Source organism: Lactuca saligna, chromosome 4 (genome assembly GCF_052625555.1).
Source record: "Lactuca saligna cultivar CGN05327 chromosome 4, ASM5262555v1, whole genome shotgun sequence".
NCBI lineage: Eukaryota > Viridiplantae > Streptophyta > Magnoliopsida > Asterales > Asteraceae > Lactuca > Lactuca saligna.
Genome location: NC_136420.1, coordinates 338,014,692 through 338,034,586, shown reverse-complemented (window position 1 = coordinate 338,034,586; position 19,895 = coordinate 338,014,692). Strand labels below are relative to the sequence as shown.

The following is a 19,895-nucleotide window of genomic DNA, read 5'->3' as shown; positions in this document are numbered from 1 at the left end:
TGTATATTCATTGTGATGATAATTCAATTGTTAGTCACACGAGCCTCCGGACGTTTTCGCCGTCTGGTTCGGGGGTGTGACATTACCCATTAGCAAAACTATACTTTTTATTAATTCGAAGGATAATTACATACAAGAATAAACAAAGTAACCACACCAGGAAGATAGTTAGAATGTGCATGGGATTTAAATTACATGGCTTTAAAATACATTGGTTAAACATTGATTCAAGGTACATTGCTTAAGCATGCTTGCAATACTTTAACACACCTAACCTGCCCTATTACATAGTTAGCGATATTAAATTAACATAACTTCCCATATTACATAATTATAAAGCACATGAAAATGCTAACGAGAAAAATACAAAACATCACCCTAACCATGAACATATCATTCTCTTTTTTTATTCAATCACCTCGAGGTTCATCAATTTCTTCTGTAGACATATGTTCTCCTTCTCCAGTTCCATATTCTTCTTGGAAAGGATCATATTATTGTTGAACAAATCCATATTCTCCCTATTCAACTCATTAACTTTACTCTTATACGTGTGAAGACCCAAATCCTCATCTACCCATACAAAAAATTTACAATCTTTTGAAGAATCCTACAAAAAATGAAGTATTTGAGTAAACATTAGAGAAACAACTTCAATCTTAAAAGAATTTCTTATACCAGAGAATTAGGGCACCGTATGAAATGTCGGCCTGGGTTCTTCTTGGTTGTGGAAGTCCAAATCTTTGATTGTTCACCACATTTACACAATACGTTTTTGTAGCTAGAAGTTGAGGATGAAGAAGAAGATCCATATGATCGATCGGCCATTTCAGTTGCACAATAAGAACTCAAAAGAAGAAGTAAAGGAACACAAGTTTTGAAGAAAAGAATAATCAGATGCATCCATTTAACCTAGTTTTGCCATGTCATCTATTAAAACCCACGTCATTTATTGAATGATCGGTTGGTTAAGAGTAGCCGGTCACAAAACATTAAAACAATCAAGGTCAGACTAAATAATTGTTAAACCGAGCAAAGAAATAGAAGAAATTGACTTGTCATGGTAATTAAATTTTTCGTTTGTTCACATCTGGATAACTATTTTTTTGTACACATCTAGGTAAGGTAATGAACTTTTTGGAAGTGTTCACATATGACCATTATAATCGAATGCAACCTGCTACAGTCGATCATATACAACCAGTCATAACGGTCATATGTAAACACTTCTAAAAAGTTCGTTACCTAGATGTGTATAAAAATAGTTAGCCAGATACAAATAAACCGAAAAGTTAATTACCTTGATAAGTCAATTTCTCATTTTTTTTAGTATTCTAACAAATTAGTTTGTAGTCATTTCTCGTGTTAATTTGATATTTTGATTTAAGTTTTTCATTCTATATTTTTATGTGTAATTAACTTAGATATTCATTTTTAAATAGCTTAAATATAAATTTTTAAATAACTTAAATATACATTTTAATTTTTCAAATTTCTAGATATGAGTTTATAAAATTATGTTACCTCCGTGATCTAATTATCGTCTCATTTGATTTCTTCAATATTTTTGCTTATTTATGTCGGGGATGAAATGGTAATGGATTTAAGGTAAGGTAGAAAGGAGTTTGTTGATGTTTTAATAGAATTAAAAAAATAAGTATATTTCTTGATCGGTGGCGAATGATTACGATGGTTAGGTGGTAGTGGTGGAGGAGACATGTTATGACTGTAAAGGCGGTGAAAGGGGAAAGGAAAATGGTAAGGGTGAAAGTAGGGTGTGGAGTGTGGTACTTCGAGAATAAACAAGAAGAGAAAAAACGCAAGACTCACGGCGGTGGAAGGGGAAGGAAAAGGGAAAGGGAAATGGTATGGGTAAAGGTAGTAGAAATATCTATTAGCCATGAAAACCCAATAGGGTTATGTTTTTGTATTTATAAGTAAATGTTATAGAGAGATAGAAATCAGATCCTAAATATATGGATTACAACAAACATTTGAATGATAAAAGTCTATCTCTAAGTTATCCGTTTACATTCCCCCTCAATCTTAACCAAGACAAGGTTTAGATTGTGTCGTAGCTGCTGTAACATTTGTTTAGTCATAGGCTTTGTGAGTCCATCCGCTAGTTGATCACCAAAAGAGATGAATCTAACATTAAGAGCACCTATAGCCACCTTTTCTTACAAAGTGAAAATCTACCTCTATATGCTTCGTTCGTGCATGAAAAACAGGATTGGATGTTAAATATGTTGCACCAAGGTTGTTACACCACAACACAGGAGGCCTTGGCTGCAGTACTCCTAATTCTCTTAACAGTATCTAAATCCATGTAGCTTCTGCACTACCATTTGCGAGTGCCTTGTACTCAGCTTTAGTGTTGGATCGAGCCACAGTTGGTTGCTTACGAGAACTCCATGATACTAAGTTTGGACCAAGAAATATTGCAAAACCACCAGTAGATCGTCGATAGTCTGTACACCCTGCCCAATCTGCATCAGTAAAAATACTTAGAAGTGTTGAGGTAGATCGAGTAAAACGCAGCCCAATATCAATTGTCCCCTTTACATATCTCAGTATACGTTTGACAGCTTCCCAGTGAATGTCAGTGGGTTTAGACAAGAATTGACACACCTTATTCACAGCAAAGGAAATATCAGGGCGTGTTAATGTAAGGTACTGTAATCCACCCACCATGCTTCGATATTTGAACACATCTTCTTCAGAAAGTGGTGTGCCATGATTGAGGGATAACTTATCTGTTACTGACATAGGAGTTTAAATACTTTTACAATTCTCCATATGAGCTCGGTGTAGCAAATCAATGGCATATTTATGTTGTAGAAGTGTGATTCCCCCTGAGTTGTGATGTACCTCAAGTCCAAGGAAGTAACTAAGGCGACCAAGGTCTTTAATGGGAAAGGAACTCGCTAGAGCATGAACCAGTTTGTCGATAGCAACTGGCGAGGAACCAGTGATGACAATGTCATCGACGTAAACAAGCATATAAATGGTGACTCGATCATGGTGAAATATGAACAAGGATGTGTCTGCCTTTGATGAAGCAAAACCCAACTGATATAGTTTCTCACTTAACTGGGAGAACCAAGCTCTAGGAGACTGCTTTAGGCCATAGATAGATTTATGAATCTTGCAAACATGTCTAGGATTAGTAGAGTCCACAAAACTGGGGGGCTGTTGCATGTATACTTCTTCATTGAGAAAACCATGGAGAAAAGCATTACTAAAATCGATTTGGCGGAGAGGCCACTGTTTGGAGACAGCCAAGGAAAGAATTAACCGAACTGTGGCAGCTTTGACAACTGGACTGAAGGTGTCACGAAAATCCACTCCAAGTTGCTGAGTAAAACCTCTAGCGACAAGACGAGCCTTGCGTTTGTCAAGAGTCCCATCAGGTTTAGTTTTAACTTTAAATATCCATTTACAGCTCACTATATTAACCCCTAATGGTCGAGGGACAAGAGACCATGTTTGATTTTGCTGGAGTGCTAAAAATTCGTCTTCCATAGCAAGGCGCCATGCCGGATCAGCATAGGCACTATGATGATTGGTAGGAACAACCATAAAAGCTCGTCTAGTGACATCATAGAGGACCGTGCCATCAGTAAATTTCCGTGGTCGTATAATACCTGCTTGACCTCTAGTAGTGACTCCTGGTGGAGAAGGAGAGGGCTGGTCACTGACTGCTGGAGACGAGACACCTGGAGATGGGGAAGCTGGGTGATTACTTTGTTCGTCATGCTGCACAGCTGGTGGAGAGGGTGGCGATGGAGGTGGCTGTGATGGCACAATAATGGGTGTTGCAGATGGAGCTGTTGTAGTTGATTGATGAGTGATCACGGTAGGAAGGCCTTGTGATGAACCTGTACCTGCATGAGAAGTGTGAGATAGCAAAGAGAGATCATACCTGCTCATATGGTCATTATTAATTTCTGGTTCTAATGGAGGAAAAGAGACAAGATCACTGGATGAGACTTGTGTATGATTGTTGGATGCGGATGCAAAAGGAAAACGAGATTAGTCAAAGATGACATCACGAGAAATGTAAATTCTGCCGGTGCTTCTATCAAGGCATTTGTACCATTTGTGCATAGAGCTATAGCCAAGAAAAACACACATTTTGGACCAAAAATCTAATTTGTGAGAGTTATATTTTCGTAAACTTGGCCAACATGCACATCCAAAGTTCCTTAAAAATGAGTAATCAAGAGTGATGTGAAGCAGTCGAGTAATTGGAGCAATATTGTGAGTAGTTGGGCTTGGCATACGATTAATGAGATAACAAGCTGTTAAAAAGGCTTCATCCCAAAAACGAAGTGGAAGTAAAGAGTGAGCAAGTAGAGCCAAACTTGTTTCAACTATGTGACGGTGTTTGCGTTCTGCAATACCGTTTTGTTGGGAGGTATTGTTGGATTAGTGTCTAAGTCCATAACTATTTTGGTATGTACTTGACCCGATGGTGCATGGTCCTTTTGGGTTGCCTTCACCAAAGCAACTTGATTGGAGAAATAAATAAAGAGAGAGAGGTTATTATGATTTATTAATATGTTATAAGAATAATATATTAAAGGAGAAATCATATTTGTTTAATTAATATTGGTCAATAATTAATTAGGAATTAATTTTGTGATCAAGTGTAATTAATTAAACTAGAGGGGCTGAATTGTAATTATGTGATAGTTACAAAATATGGTAATGGTTATCCTAAATATGGGTTGAATGAATTCAAGGAGATAAGGATCCTTGAAATCGTCCAAAGGATAAAGGATAAGGGTTTTCAAGGCTTATCTTATGGTTGCTTTGTGGATAAGCAACTAGATAAGGATAATGACTGAAACCCTATCTCTACACCTATATAAAGACCATAAGGCCTTAGAATTCATGTACTTGTTCCCAAGGAGTCCTAAGGACGAATTCTAACCTCTCTGCTCTCTCTTTATACCTTCTCCATTTGCTTTTGGTGTTTGTAAGCCATTAGAGGAGTGACACTTGTGACTCTAAGCATTCCAAAGTCAATTCAAGGTGGAATTAGGATTGTTATTGCTACATAACAATCAAGGTAATATCTTAAACCTAATTATATGTTAATATTGATTTCCATATGCTAGAATTAGGGTTTATAGTCTTGGATTCAAAGCATGTACAATAGAGAAACCTAGATCCAAGCGTTAGGGTTTGTATGAGCACATATGATGTCTTATGACCAAAACCCATCAGGTATGTGGGCAGGAGACACGATGTGAGATACCTATGGTTTGAAAATATTTGTTAAGTTTATGATATTCTCCTCCCCAGTCAGATTGCACCATACGAATTTTGGTGTTTAAAAGGCGTTCAACATGGTGTTGGAAATTGTAAAAGATTTGCTCAACATTAGATTTGTGTTTGATAAGATATATCCAAGTAAATCTGCTAAAATCATCAACAAAGCTAACATAGTATCTATAACCGCCACTAGAAACTTGAGCTGGTCCCCAAACATCCGTGTGGACTAGCTCAAGAGGAAAAGAAGAAACATGCAAAGAATGTTTATAAGGTAACTGATGACTCTTGGATCTTTGACATGCATCACAGACCAAGTGTTTATTAACATCAAAAGACACTCCTAATTACCAAGTGTTTATTAACATCAAAAGACACTCCTAATTTATTAGACTTTAAAATGGAACTGATGACTGCTGAACTTGGATGTCCCAACCGGTGGTGCCATTGTGTCCTTATCACTCGAGAGCTTGAAAATGCTTGATGAGATGGTGAGTGACGAAGTGGAACCGGGTACAGACCGCCTTTGCTTTTACCGGCCAGGAGGATTTTCTTTGTTGTTTTGTCCTTAACAAAGAAAGCATGATCATGAAGTTCAATAAAAACAAGATTATCTGAAACAAGTTTATGAGTAGAAAGTAGGTGTTTCGAAATTTGAGGAACTCTAAGAATGTTTTTAAGAGCAAGAGTTTTTCCTAAACCAGAAATTTTTGACTGACCAATATGAGAGATATTCAAACCTGTGCCATTAGCAACTTGTACTTGATCTTTGCCTTGATAGCGGTCATGGATAGTGAGACGATCCAAATCACTTGTCAAATGATCTGTTGCTCCACAATCAACATACCAGTGGGGATCAGTGTTGTAGATGCCAGTGGTTGCACTGTTTCCACCATGATAGTCTTCATTCTGATAAGCATGGTTGAACCAATTGCGACAAGTCAAAGCACCATGACCAGGAATCCCACATACCTGGCACCTTAAACCGCTGTTTCCTCTGCCCCTGCCTCGTCTACGCCCACGATTGTTGCATCCACCACGATAGTTGCCTCTGTTATTGTAAGAGTTATTGTTGTTGTTTCGTCATGGGGGATTCTGATCTTGACGAGTCACAGTGTTAGCAGAGGTTGAGAACTCGGGCATGTTATTCACCATATTGGTCTGTGCCTCATGAGCGATTAAATAGGAGTAAAAATCAGGTAGGGTTACCAGGTTTTGATTGCTCATTACTGTGATGGCCATGACCAAATCAATGTGGCCTGGTCCAAGCCCAGTAAGGATGTATCCAATAACTTCTTCATCGGTCATTGGATGGCCTATATTGGCCATGGTATCAGCAAGACTGGTCATCTTGTGATAAAATTCTAAAGTTGTCATGTTGCCTTTCTTAGTTGTGGAGAGTTGAATTCGTATCTGAATGGAGTTGCCTCGATGCTGGGCTGAGAACATCGTTTGTAAAGAGGTCCAAAGTTCTTTGGATGTGTTGGAACACCTTGTAAGTTGGGCGAGAACTTCTTCTGTCATAGAGGACATAAGTGCTCCTATGATCGCTTGATCTTGAACAAACCAGAGGGCATACTGAGAATTATCGACTTCTGCGACATTTTCGCCTGCTCCGGCTGTGATTTTGGTTGCAGGTTTGGGTATGGTACCATCAAGGTATCCAAATAATTGGACACCTCGAAGTATCGGGACTACTTGGGCCTTCCATAACAGAAAGTTTGTGCGTGTGAGTTTGCATGAGATTGCAGCGGCAATCTTAGCAGAGTTGATTGAAGAAGACGATGTAGACATGGCAAGTACTGGATGGAGAACCAGTAGCCGAAGTGAAGAGAATGAAGAAAAGAATTCGGAGCCCTAGGATTGGCTCTGATACCAAGTAGAAATATCTATTAGCCGTGAAAACCCAATAGGGTTATGTGTTTGTATTTATAAGTAAACTAGGTTAAAACCCGTGGAATCCACGGGTGTTGATTTTTAATTGAATTTAAAAATTAATTATTTAATAAAATAATATTTAAGTAATTTTTATAACATATGAATTGTAATATTGCATTTTTCAATAATTATTTGATTTGTAAGTATTTAATTACAAACTAAATGGTAAGTATTTAATTAGAAATGGAGATTTTTGAAAACCCTTATTTTTTGTGCATGATTCTTGTTGGACATACGCATATGATGCATTACCAATGTGTGTAATGAAATTAACATAAAAAAAACAATACATAATTATAAATAAATAAAGTCATATGATGGATTAAGTATGATTTGCTAAAAATGAATAAAATATGCTACAAAAAAGTTGGCTACAAATTAGATTAGAAAACTTATGAATTGTGATACTGCATATTTTAATAACTTTGTGATTTGTACGTGTTTAATTAAACAGTAAATGGTAAATATTTAATTACAAGTGGAGATTTTTAACTTGATTTTTGTTGTATGATTCTTGTTAAACATACCAAGATGATGCCTTACCTATGTGTGGTAATGAAATTAACATAAAATATACAATATGTAATTATAAATAAATAAAGTAATATGATGGATTAAGTATGTTTTGCTAAAAATGACTAAAAGATGCTGCAAAAAAGTTGGTTATAAATTTTGAAAAATTTCCTTATAAAGAACATTGGAAGTTTTATATGTGAGTCTGTCATCTTTATCTAATTAATAATTTTAATCCCTCTGTGCTTTCAACTCAAGATAAGGCAACATACAATTGTCCATGTTAAAAAATTGGATCTTTGAGAAACAAACCAATCTTTAGTACATGTTATTGTTGTTTTCTGCATAAACGATAATAGTATAGGCTATAAAAAGTATAAGGAGGTAAAAAATATGTTTTTTTATAATAAAATTGAAGAAATAAACATACCTTTGTAAGCATCAGGAACCAGTGTCGAGCAATATTTATTTGCAGTAGACGGAAAGTTTGTTGAAGTCTCAACAGTTTTAGTTGTTGCAGATAGACACGTTGATGTAGTATCCAATTTAATATTGTTTGTATTATCTAAGAGGAAACTATTTAATTTTCTAGTTTTTTAGAAGAAATTGAATAGTTTTTTTAGAAAATTAAATAGTTTCCTCTTAGATAATACAAACAATATTAAATTGGATACTACATTATAACTCGATTTAGTTAATAAAACAACATGCCTAAAATTACAGAATAAGTAATTCATATATAATATTTATATGTTGAACAAAGGGGTATAATATATTTTTTTGACATATTGACAGATTATGATTAAATTACAAAGAAATAACATATAAACCTACAATTTGGTAGTATATAATATATAACTGTAATACTTTTATTAAACTTTATAATATCGCACAATAGTTTCACATATATCCATGTTCTTATTTTTTATACAATAATATAATATTTCAAAAAAAGTATACATATTAAATAATAAAAAATATATTGTTTAGGTATATGTAAGTTACGTTTAAAAGTTTATAATGAAATATGTTGAAAATAGTGATATATAAAAGTAAATATATTATTGAAATATTGTTATTACATCATATAAAGATTGTAATTAACAATTATGTAAGAATCTTATTTATATTCCATTAACCATAATATTAGATTTTAGAAAAGAAATATTATTCTAATAGTAAGCATTTACATGTGAAAGCACATGTAAAACAACATAAAATTAAAGTTGTAAAAATTGATATGTTAGAAAACATATAAAACAAAGTAAAAAATGAATTTGTAATCTAATTACAAAGGAGGCGCTGAAATGGTTTAAAAGAATCAATGAGATTTGAGGTTAATTTGTCAATAATTTCCATAGGGGACTGTCTTGGTCAAATTCATAAAGTGGAGTGGCTAAATTGGTTGATTAGACCAAAAATTGAAATTAGGGAAAAGGGGTCAGGTCTCCGTTTTCTTCAATTTGAGAAAAAGAAACAACCGATCGAAGAAAGGGATCTAATGGTGTTCGATCGGGAAAAGAAGCAGGGGGGGGGGGGATCTCTGGGGTTTCGCTGGACCGAAGGAAAAAGAAGAAAAGAAGCAGGAAGCTGCTATCGATTCTTGGTGGGTGAAGGTTTGAAAAGTTGAGGACCTCCGATGTTCGAATGGTTCGCAGAAAAGTGAAGAAGCAGCGAGCCTACTTCTTTTTTGCTCTTACAGTAATATGCGAATGAGGATGGGGGAAGGTGGGCGTCGAGAGAGAGAGAGAGAGAGAGAGAGAGAGAGAGAGAGAGAGAGAGGGGGGGAAGGTCTTTGGTCCTCAGTTGGTCCGAGAAAAAGAATTATGATTGAAGGTAGGAAGTGGGTCGGTCTTCTGTTCATATACACGAATTGATTGGTATTTGAGCTTGTAATCTATGTAATTGTACAAGTATCGATGAGAATTGAGGAAATTAGGGTTCCTTTATATTTTCTTAGCTAGCAGAGTTTCGTTGTACTTGTAGTAATCGTGCAGGAGGTCTTTTGATGTATTTCGTTGTTGGTTATCTTAGTCATATCTGATACATAATTACACTTTGGTGACCTAAGTTTTAGATGCCTAATCCATGTGTTCGATATGCTCGGTGAACAACAATTAGTTGATCATTCTCCTAACGTGTTTTATAAAAATAACGCTTAGATTGCATTTCGGAATTGATGAATATGCTGTGCAGGTAGAACTTGCTAGTCTTGATTGGCTTTATGGGTGCTCCTAAGCAGAAATGGACATCTGAAGAAGAAGCAGCTCTAAAAGCTGGAGTTCTTAAGCATGGAGCAGGAAAATGGTGCACAATTCTTAAAGATCCAAAGTTTAGTAGTGTGTTATACCTGCGCTCTAATGTGGATATTAAGGTTTACATCTTTTCAAATGGAATTTTCTGCTGGATGTTATTACATATCTGAAATTTTCTTTTAATCGTTGGTTCATTGACTTGGATCAGGACAAATGGAGGAACATGAGTGTAATGGAAAATGGATGGGGATCTAAGGAGAAGGCTAGGTTAGCCCTGAAAAGAGTGCAACATGTACCTAAGGATGACAACCTTCTCTCACTCACAACTACTGATCCCAGTGATGAAGACTCGGGTGATGTGAGGCCTCTTCAGTCTTCTAGTGGTTCTCCACAAGTTGGTGCTTCAAAAAGATCTATGATAAGGTTAGGCCCTATTTCTTTGTTCTTTTTCACACTAACTGTTGTATGGATAAATGATGATGAATTGTTGTATGGATAAAGTGATGTGTGAACAAAGACTATTTCTTTGTTACATTGAATAAACCTTCTGAACGACAGTAAATGATGATTGTACCCTTTGTCTGGAACTAATGTTGACATCAACTGACAAATAGCTACAAATATCCCACATACATTGAGGTATATGTGTTACCAGAATGTCAGATTGATTATATAATGTGCTATTTATTATACATTAGGGATATCTCTTATGAATCATGGTTATTTAGTCTCTAGGAAGATGATGTTATCAATAGTTATAGTGTATGATCATTTTACCTTTTGTGTCATTAACAGGCTGGACAATCTTATGATGGAGGCAATAAACAACTTGAAGGAGCATGGTGGCTCTAATAAGACTACCATTGGCACATACATAGAGGTATCTGTGTTATATTGTGTTTTTTTAGCTTTTAACTTTCAGTTTCTTTTTAATCAGCATGTTTAATAATAGATAATGGGAATATATAGTTTAATTGATTAGTTTATTACAAAATTATACTTTAAATTATTCGTAAAAGATACATATAAAGACACATCGATTAAAACAACAATGGATGAAAGAGGAAGATGAATACATCTTACAGTACTTTCATGCATATGTTAAATAGACATACGTAAAAGTAAATCCAATATGCATCCAATTTAATAAAGAGAAAAAGCAGGAGAATGGAGAGTAAAGAAACCCCAAAAGATGGTATAAAAAGAGATAGAGAGAAGTCGTATATACAGATAGATTACATATTAAAGAAAACTAACCTTAAACCTTATTAACAAGGATTGAATGAAAATGATCGAGTTAAATGGATCTGAAATGATTAATCTAAGATTGGATGTAGAGAGGTCTAGGAAAACAATGAATGAATGTAATAGTCAATTATATAGCGAGATTATGAGAAAATTAACTTTTGCAAAGTAGCTCATAAGCAGAATCGTGGATACCAAAGCATGTAGATCTTATAGTCATTTATATGGGTATGCATTTATTTCCAGCAGATTTTTTGTGATTTACTTACCTGATAGCTCGATAATTTTAAGAATGCTGAAAAGAAGGAATATATTAGATGGATAATAGTAGTATTTTGAAAAGATAATTTTAAGAATGCAGATTTTTTGGGATTTAATCACGGGAAATTATTTAATTTCCAATCACAATAAAAAAAACTTCCATATAAATCGGGTATTTTGAATTTCAAATTTGAATAACCGATTTTTGTATATTATTTGCAAATATTTTATTCATTTTAAAATTTTAATTGCATTTTTTGACTGCAGTTTTTTCCGGATTAATTGCCTCTATTTGAAGTGAAGGGCATTTACGTAAATGGACCTGAAGAAAAGAAGCGGGAAAACTATATTTTGGGGGTCTGGGAGACTGACACGTGGTACTATTTTACTTATTTATTAGGATAGGGGATGTTACAGGGAGATAGAAATCAGATCCTAAATATATGGATTACAACAAACATTTGAATGATAAAAGTCTATCTCTAAGTTATCCGTTTACATGGTGTGGTACTAACACACTTGTTATAAAATTACACTATTTAAAAAGAAAAAAAATGTTTGTGACCAAAATCAATACAAACCAAACCAAACCACAATGATTCACACACTAATATGTTATAATATTACACACAATTTAAAAAGATAAAAATGTTTGCGACCAAAATCAATACAAACAAAACCAAACCACAATGATTGTCTGAGTGAAAAATTATTTACGGTGATAAAACCTAAAGATTGGATCACCATGAGTCTAAATCCTAATGGTTGAAATATGAAATTTCATACAATAAATAGATAGTTTAAATCCTCATACATCTAAAATATCGTTATTGTCAAATCTATCCACCACTTGCAATAAGTGTACCCAAAAACGCATAGTATGATTAAGAAATATGCCATATTTTCCTTGTTTTGATTATTAATGTACCATCAATTAACGTTGAGTCATATACAAATCATCAGTTAGCTTATTTTTTAATCATTTTTTACGTTGATAACAATTGAAGTACAAATTAAACGACTAATATCATGCATCATCATTTTATAAATAAACTAAATAAAATCTCATTTAGATGGGTTGTTTTTAAACATATTTAGCAAAAGATTTGGACGAATAAAAAATAAGAAAAATCTTCATTGTTGCCGTGTACTGGAGATGATACTTATGGACATGTCAACTCAATTATAAAACTATTATTGATGATTATAATAAAAATATTATTGTATTATATGTTTGTGCATAGACCAATATCAACCACTTGCAATGAACGTTTATCCAAAGCTGCGTAGGATGATTAAGAAACCTATAATAATTATGTAACTTTTATATTTTAATTATGTAGAATGATTAGGAAACCTATAATAATTATCTATTATTATAATTGTAACTTTGTATTTTAATTATAGATTCCCAATAATAAGACAAACAATATAACATAGACCTGTCTTTAGCCACTTTTTATATTATTTTCTTTATTCTATGTTAACCTTTAAGACAGTTAAAGCCACATTATGAGTTTCATTTGACATTTCATTCATTTGGAAACTGGAAATAATAAGTCGGATGCTAACAATCATATTCTAAAAAAAACATAAAAATAAAATTTGTGTACATTAAAATTAAAAATAACACGTCTCCACATCCATTGTTGAAGTTGTCATATGGCCGACCATTTTTTTTATCCTGAGACTACATGAATCTCACATAAACACAATCAAATGAACATGGGCATGACAGACAACCAACCATATTCAATCAACACCATACATTTACGATACACAATATATAACGTCAATAGATGGATATTGTGGGGACATTTATAACTTAATCACACCCATAAAATGTTCCTGAACATTTTGCAAATAATCCTTAACATCTATCTACCCATGCATATCTATTTTGTATAATTTGAAATTTAATTTCTTCATATAATTAAAAACACTGAGTCGTAGTATAACATTTAAAAAACCAATCAATACGAGAGACCGCTAATTCAATTTCAAATTAAAACTTACATGAAAAAGACTTGTATAGATTAATGATAAAAGAATAAAAATTTAATGTGAAGAAAAAGATATAACATAAGGAATAATAAATCATAAAAAAAAAAAAAAAAAAAAAAACACACTTGGTTTTTGTATAAACCTACAAATAAGTTTCCAATGAGAATGAGCATATGCTCTTCATATTCTGACACCATCATCTCTAAAATATGTTATTTAACGAATCGAATGCCTTAAAAAAAAAAAAAAAAAACATAAAGAATACAAGGCAGTGGGAAATTAGGATACATGATTTATTATTATGTTCGTATAAATTATAATATTTATGTTTGAGATCCTTAGTCTTCGGGGGTCTGTTTTCCTTTTCCTAAATCCTAATCGCTTCAAACCAGTTGTCTGAAAAGGCTTGTAAATTATAATATAACATATCTCGCTTACATGCCCAGATCTAATAGTCAAATATAGAATAACACAGCATGATCCACAAGAATATATATTATATATAATATTTATATAAACACCATAGTTTCTTCTATAAAGCAATCGTCAAGGAAAATGCTTCATTATCACAATTGTTACATTCCTATCTATCAATAATAATAATAATAATAATAATACCATTTGTAATAAATAATAATAACAAAAATCTAGATCTATAAACTTTTTTTATGTTAATGATTGATTGTGGTCCAAAAAAAACAAAAATACGAAAGGTGCAATGGTTGTGATTCTCATGGGAAATTAATTAATAAGTTTAACAAAAACCGGTTGGCCTACTTGTGTGGCCACGTGGACCAACAGCAATACACATGTTTAAGCGTCCAATCTGTCTTGATTGAACATGCAGCTAATCGAAAACGATAATTGATGCACACCTGGACAAACTCACTCGCTGCCCTTCCACTTACCCCAAGAGCCGTTTTTCTTCCAGCCATCCGATTTCAGATCTCCAATTTCATTTCTTAAACAATTGTTCAAAGATGATTGGATTGATTATTAATCACTAACCATTTCTTTACTTGTTAATTCTATAACTATATGTATTTGACCCCTTTTCCATGTTATGTACATTGATGTTTTTTTTTTCATCAGACCTCTATATATTAATAGCAACTGTTCCATGAGTTTAGGAATAAATGGTTGTTATTTTTCAATCTTAAAATAAGTAAAGGCCGGTTAACTTTATCGAATAAGTTCACACATTACATTTCATGCTACATGAATTGGCAATTTGGAGTATCCTAGAAGTGGTCTTAATATTTTAGATTTTGTGAGCACTTAAATAGAGGTCTCACTTTTGCTTCATATATTAACAAAATCCTAAAACAAATCATTATCAACTAGCACATCTGATATGGACCCTTAGTTTTTTATTTTATAGTTACACTAGTAAATGTCACAAACTCCTTGCTCTTATCCAAATCTTATAAAAAAGAATGGTGCATCACGAAATCCCCATGAAACACAACAACACATGATGAATAATTGAATCTCAATCAAACTATAAATACCAAACAGAAAGAGAGAGAGAGAGAGAGAGAAGAGCAGCAGTACTCTGCCAGAATCAAACCTGTGAGCTCTCTGCAACTTGACTGATAAAATGGAGAAAGATTCAGAGCAAATGGCAGAGACCACAAATCAACAAGAAAGAGACATGGAGAGCGATTCACTCCATCAGCCACTCCTCAAGAGAAATCTAACTGCCCTTTCTTCAAGTCCACTAGCCCTTGTTGGAGCCAAAGTTTCCTATATCGAAAGCTTGGATTATGAGTAAGTTATCTATCATTACAGATTCCATCTTCATGAAAAAAGAGTTTTTTTTTTATGAAATAAATATATATATTTTTTGCAGGATCAATGAGAATGATCTGTTCAAGCACGATTGGAGAAGCAGATCGCAAGCGCAAGTGTTGCAGTATATATTCCTTAAATGGTTATTGGCTTTCCTAGTGGGGCTATTAACCGGTCTCATAGCCACTCTCATCAATCTTGCAGTTGAAAACATTGCAGGATACAAACTGCTTGCTGTAGTTCAATACATAGACAATAAAAGGTATTTTCAAATACTTAATAACACATTGCTTATTAATTGTAAATCTACATTATGAATTATTATGATCAGGTACATGATGGGGTTCTTTTACATGACGGGGGTTAATTTCCTATTAACACTGGTGGCAACAGTTCTATGTGTGTTTTTCGCACCTACTGCAGCGGGCCCCGGCATTCCCGAAATTAAAGCTTACCTAAACGGGGTGGATACTCCCAATATGTATGGAGCCACCACCATGTTTGTTAAGGTTGTGTTTCTTCTCTTTTTTATGCTGTTGCCATGTTTTATTTTAGCTACTAAATTTGAACAAAATCATATTCAACAGATCGTTGGAAGCATAGGAGCTGTGGCTGCAGGTCTGGATTTAGGGAAAGAAGGGCCGCTGGTTCACATTGGTGCCTGCATCGCTTCATTATTAGGTCAAGGTGGGCCCGACGACTACCGGATCAAATGGCGGTGGATTCGTTACTTCAACAACGACCGTGATCGCCGAGACATAATCACCTGTGGCGCATCCTCAGGCGTGTGTGCTGCTTTCCGGGCCCCAGTAGGAGGTGTCCTGTTTGCACTTGAGGAGGTGGCCACATGGTGGAGAAGCGCTCTCCTCTGGAGAACCTTCTTCAGTACAGCAGTTGTGGTGGTGGTGCTCAGAGCTTTCATGGAGTATTGTAAAGATGGAGCCTGCGGGCTTTTTGGACAAGGTGGGTTGATTATGTTTGATGTCAGCGGTGTTCCCGTGAGGTACCATGTAGCTGATCTCATCCCAGTAACTGTGATCGGAATCATTGGTGGGGTTTTAGGTAGCCTTTACAACTACCTTCTTCACAAGGTCCTTCGTCTCTACAATCTCATCAATGCCAAAGGGAAATTAGCCAAGATTTCATTGAGTCTGGCGGTGTCGCTGTTCACGTCGGCATGCCTATATGGACTCCCGTTTCTTGCCAGCTGTACGCCATGCGATCCATCTCTAGTAGATTCCGAGTGTCCGTCTACGGGAAGAATGGGGAACTTCAAGCAGTTTAACTGTCCAAAAGGACACTACAATGACCTGGCGACTCTCCTCCTTACAACAAACGATGATGCTGTACGCAACATTTTCTCCACCAACACTCCCAGTGAATACCGTGTCTTCTCCTTAGTTATTTTCTTTATACTTTATTGCATACTGGGACTCTTCACGTTCGGGATTGCAGTTCCATCTGGACTTTTCCTGCCGATTATCCTCATGGGGTCCGCTTACGGGCGCTTACTTGGCATGGCGATGGGGCCCTACGCCTCCATTGACCAAGGTCTTTATGCCGTTTTGGGTGCGGCTTCTTTAATGGCGGGGTCCATGCGGATGACTGTTTCCCTGTGTGTCATATTTCTTGAGCTGACAAACAATCTGCTTTTGCTTCCGATAACAATGCTTGTCCTTCTAATTTCCAAAAGTGTTGGAGACTGTTTCAACCCGAGCATATACGAGATCATACTAGAGCTTAAAGGGCTGCCTTTCCTGGAAGCCCACCCGGAGCCATGGATGAGAAATATAACGGTTGGTGAGCTGGCGGATGTCAAGCCGCCAGTTGTCACGTTATCAGGGATTGAAACGGTGGGCCGGATTGTGGATGTTTTGAGGAACACCACCCACAACGGGTTTGCTGTTGTGGACAGTGTGGGACAGGTGAGTGAAGTGCATGGGCTTGTTTTGAGAGCTCATCTTTTACTGGTGTTGAAGAAGAAATGGTTTTTACAAGAGAGAAGGAGAACAGAGGAGTGGGAAGTGAGAGAAAAGTTCACTTGGGTTGATGTGGCGGAGAGGTGGGGGACGATTGAGGAGGTGGCAGTTACAAAAGAAGAAATGGAAATGTATGTGGATTTGCATCCACTTACCAATACTACCCCTTATACGGTTGTTGAAACCATGTCTGTTGCAAAGGCTTTAGTGCAATTCAGGCAGGTGGGGCTTCGCCACATGCTTGTTTTACCAAAGTACCATGGCCATGGGGTAAGTTACCTTCATTTATTTTATTTTTATTTTGAAAAATAACAAAATACATTGCTTACTGACCTGTGATTGTGATGTTATGCATGCAGGTGCCACCAGTGGTTGGAATCTTGACCAGGCAGGACTTGAGAGCACACAACATTTTGAGTGCATTTCCTCATCTTGAAAAATCTCACGCAAGTAAAAAGGGGAGTTAAAATTTCTCCATAAACAAGGAAAAAGGCATTGTGATTTGTGAATGCCTCAAGTTACTACTTTCTATTGCCAATTTTGAATTCTTTTACCAAAATTAAAACAAGATACCACAACCATGTAAGACGACTACATACTAGTATTTAAATATTGCATTGTTCAGTTAGTTACACATCAAATAAGTTATTCTTAGCAATTAGGAAGTCATGTATTTTGGCAGACAATCTTTCCCAGATAAATAAATTCATTCTCTTGTATTTATTTGTCTTGCTTCTTTTCATCATAAGCTTGAATGCTCAAAACCTTTATTCCTGAATCATGATTGAAATGACTATGAATTGGCAGTTCAATCATCTAAAGGGATTCTCTTTGTTTATTTCAAATTACATAATAAATGGTATAAGAAAACTATTTTCCTACAAGTTACACAGTAGCATATGGTTAGAAGAGAGGCTACAAAGATAAGAGATGACACACTACCGTCAACCTAAAGGAAAAAAAAAACAGTAACCCTAAAAATGAGAGTCTTTGAACTCTCTATTACAAGCAACAATATAGATAAAAACTTCAAAACAAAGAGACACAGCTGAAATAAAAGCAAAGGTGAAATCATAATTATTACATCCATTTATGTTTTATTTCTATCATCATACACTGATGGCTTATCGAGGGGGGAGTTTTGGAGCAACATTAGGTTCAATCCACAGACATGACCACTCTATGAAATGCAATGAAATCTTGCATACAAAGACTTAACTCCCCAACTATTTAACACTGATAGCCTATTGGATCAATGCTCCACCTTTTTAGGTTTAATACAACAACAATTTGGAAATGATTATGACCCATCCAGATAAATAGTCAGCAAACATTGATATATATATATATATATATATATATATATATATATATATATATATATATATATATATATATCATTATCAACCATGTTGAGTGTACAATCAGAGAAAGAGTTGATGATCTATGTATAGCTAAATGAGCACATAACCTCCTTCTTGACTATTTAGGAAACTAAATTAATTTGCAAAACAAATGAACGCACACAAGCGCTCACCAATACTTGGTTGTTAAAATAGTTCGCATATTTAATGAGTTACCATGGGACTATGATTTCCATAAATAAGAACAAATCATTTGAAATTGAGTTACAGTTGTATTAACGCCATTAGTAACATATAATAACAATCTGCAATTAGATGTACCAGATAGTCAGTGGAACTGTTTCTCGTGACTGCACCCCAGATCACCGGTAAAATTCAAATCATAAGTCAGGCATGTATATCAGAGAGGCACATGGACATAGATAAATCTTAGAGTTATTTGATCAAGTAACATACAACTCGAAGTAAAGATACTTGTGCGAACAGGAGCTATAAGTAATATTAGGGTTAGGAAGCAAAGTTAATAGAGGTGGAGTTGATGTTAACTGCAGCAATCGTGGAGATGGGGTAAAGCTTCAACAGAATAACAGGAGGTAGTGTCGTGATGGCCCAACTGTAGAAATTACCCCCAATATTCTTGATGAGCCGCTGGCCGTAGACCGTGCGGTTGTGGCGCGGAATGAGAGGAGCAACGTCCAACTGGTTTAGTCAGTGCGAAGATATATGGTTTAGGCCCTCTAGGATTTTTATTATTGGAAAAATGTTTAAAAGAAAATGATTTATAAGATATATGGTTTAGGTCCTTTAGGATATTTATTATTGGAAAAATATTAAAAAGAAAATGATTTATAAGATATATGGTTTAGGCCCTTTAGAAAAATGTTAAAAAGAAAATGATTTATAAGATACTAGCCGTTACCCGCGCACAGCAGCGGGGACAAATAGCTTCTTTCAACGATATTTTTTTAAAGAAAAATGTTATGTTCCAAAAGAAAGTTCACGTCGTGGGTGAGAGGAAGGGCGGTAGTCGTGATAGTGGTTGGTTGAAGGCGGAAGAAGGTAGAGCGGCTGTGATAGTGTCGATGCGATTAACCAGTAACCAAGACAGTATAACCACCACCACCACAGCCGCTCTGCCTCCTTCCGCCTTTAACCAACCACTATCACGACTACCGCCCTTCCTCTCACCTACGACGTGAACTTTCTTTTGGAACATAACATTTTTCTTTAAAAAAATATCGTTGAAAGAAGTTATTTGTCCCCGC

General features: G+C 35.2%; 2 protein-coding genes and 1 long non-coding RNA gene across 3 annotated transcripts; 2 read left to right on the top strand and 1 right to left on the bottom strand.

The window, feature by feature from the left end:
- The first annotated feature begins 9,947 nt into the window (after positions 1-9,947).
- On the top strand, positions 9,948-11,863 carry LOC145040289 (telomere repeat-binding factor 1-like). The gene is made up of 4 exons (XM_078988236.1): positions 9,948-10,105; positions 10,195-10,409; positions 10,782-10,866; positions 11,760-11,863. Exons 1-4 carry the CDS (start codon positions 9,956-9,958, stop codon positions 11,772-11,774), a joined length of 465 nt encoding a protein of 154 aa, XP_078844362.1. The 5' UTR covers positions 9,948-9,955; the 3' UTR covers positions 11,775-11,863.
- A 3,069-nt stretch (positions 11,864-14,932) lies between these two features.
- On the top strand, positions 14,933-17,989 carry LOC145044250 (chloride channel protein CLC-a-like). The gene is made up of 5 exons (XM_078993128.1): positions 14,933-15,266; positions 15,349-15,549; positions 15,619-15,796; positions 15,875-17,536; positions 17,626-17,989. Exons 1-5 carry the CDS (start codon positions 15,097-15,099, stop codon positions 17,731-17,733), a joined length of 2,319 nt encoding a protein of 772 aa, XP_078849254.1. The 5' UTR covers positions 14,933-15,096; the 3' UTR covers positions 17,734-17,989.
- On the bottom strand, positions 15,115-19,359 carry LOC145044251 (uncharacterized). Its single transcript, XR_013681259.1, has 2 exons — positions 18,952-19,359; positions 15,115-18,039 (listed from the first exon to the last, which is right to left on the bottom strand). It is a non-coding gene; the product is annotated as an uncharacterized LOC145044251 (long non-coding RNA).
- Positions 19,360-19,895: the final 536 nt, after the last annotated feature.

What these genes read in the sequence shown, in the direction of transcription:
- LOC145040289 (XM_078988236.1), top strand. Translation starts at nt 9,956, where the DNA reads ATGGGTGCTCCTAAGCAGAAATGGACATCTGAAGAAGAAGCAGCTCTA. An exon ending in GCTCTAATGTGGATATTAAG is followed by an intron (nt 10,106 to 10,194) that starts GTTTACATCTTT and finishes GACTTGGATCAG; the next exon opens with GACAAATGGAGGAACATGAG. An exon ending in TCAAAAAGATCTATGATAAG is followed by an intron (nt 10,410 to 10,781) that starts GTTAGGCCCTAT and finishes TGTCATTAACAG; the next exon opens with GCTGGACAATCTTATGATGG.
- LOC145044250 (XM_078993128.1), top strand. Translation starts at nt 15,097, where the DNA reads ATGGAGAAAGATTCAGAGCAAATGGCAGAGACCACAAATCAACAAGAA. An exon ending in CCACCACCATGTTTGTTAAG is followed by an intron (nt 15,797 to 15,874) that starts GTTGTGTTTCTT and finishes CATATTCAACAG; the next exon opens with ATCGTTGGAAGCATAGGAGC. An exon ending in CAAAGTACCATGGCCATGGG is followed by an intron (nt 17,537 to 17,625) that starts GTAAGTTACCTT and finishes TTATGCATGCAG; the next exon opens with GTGCCACCAGTGGTTGGAAT.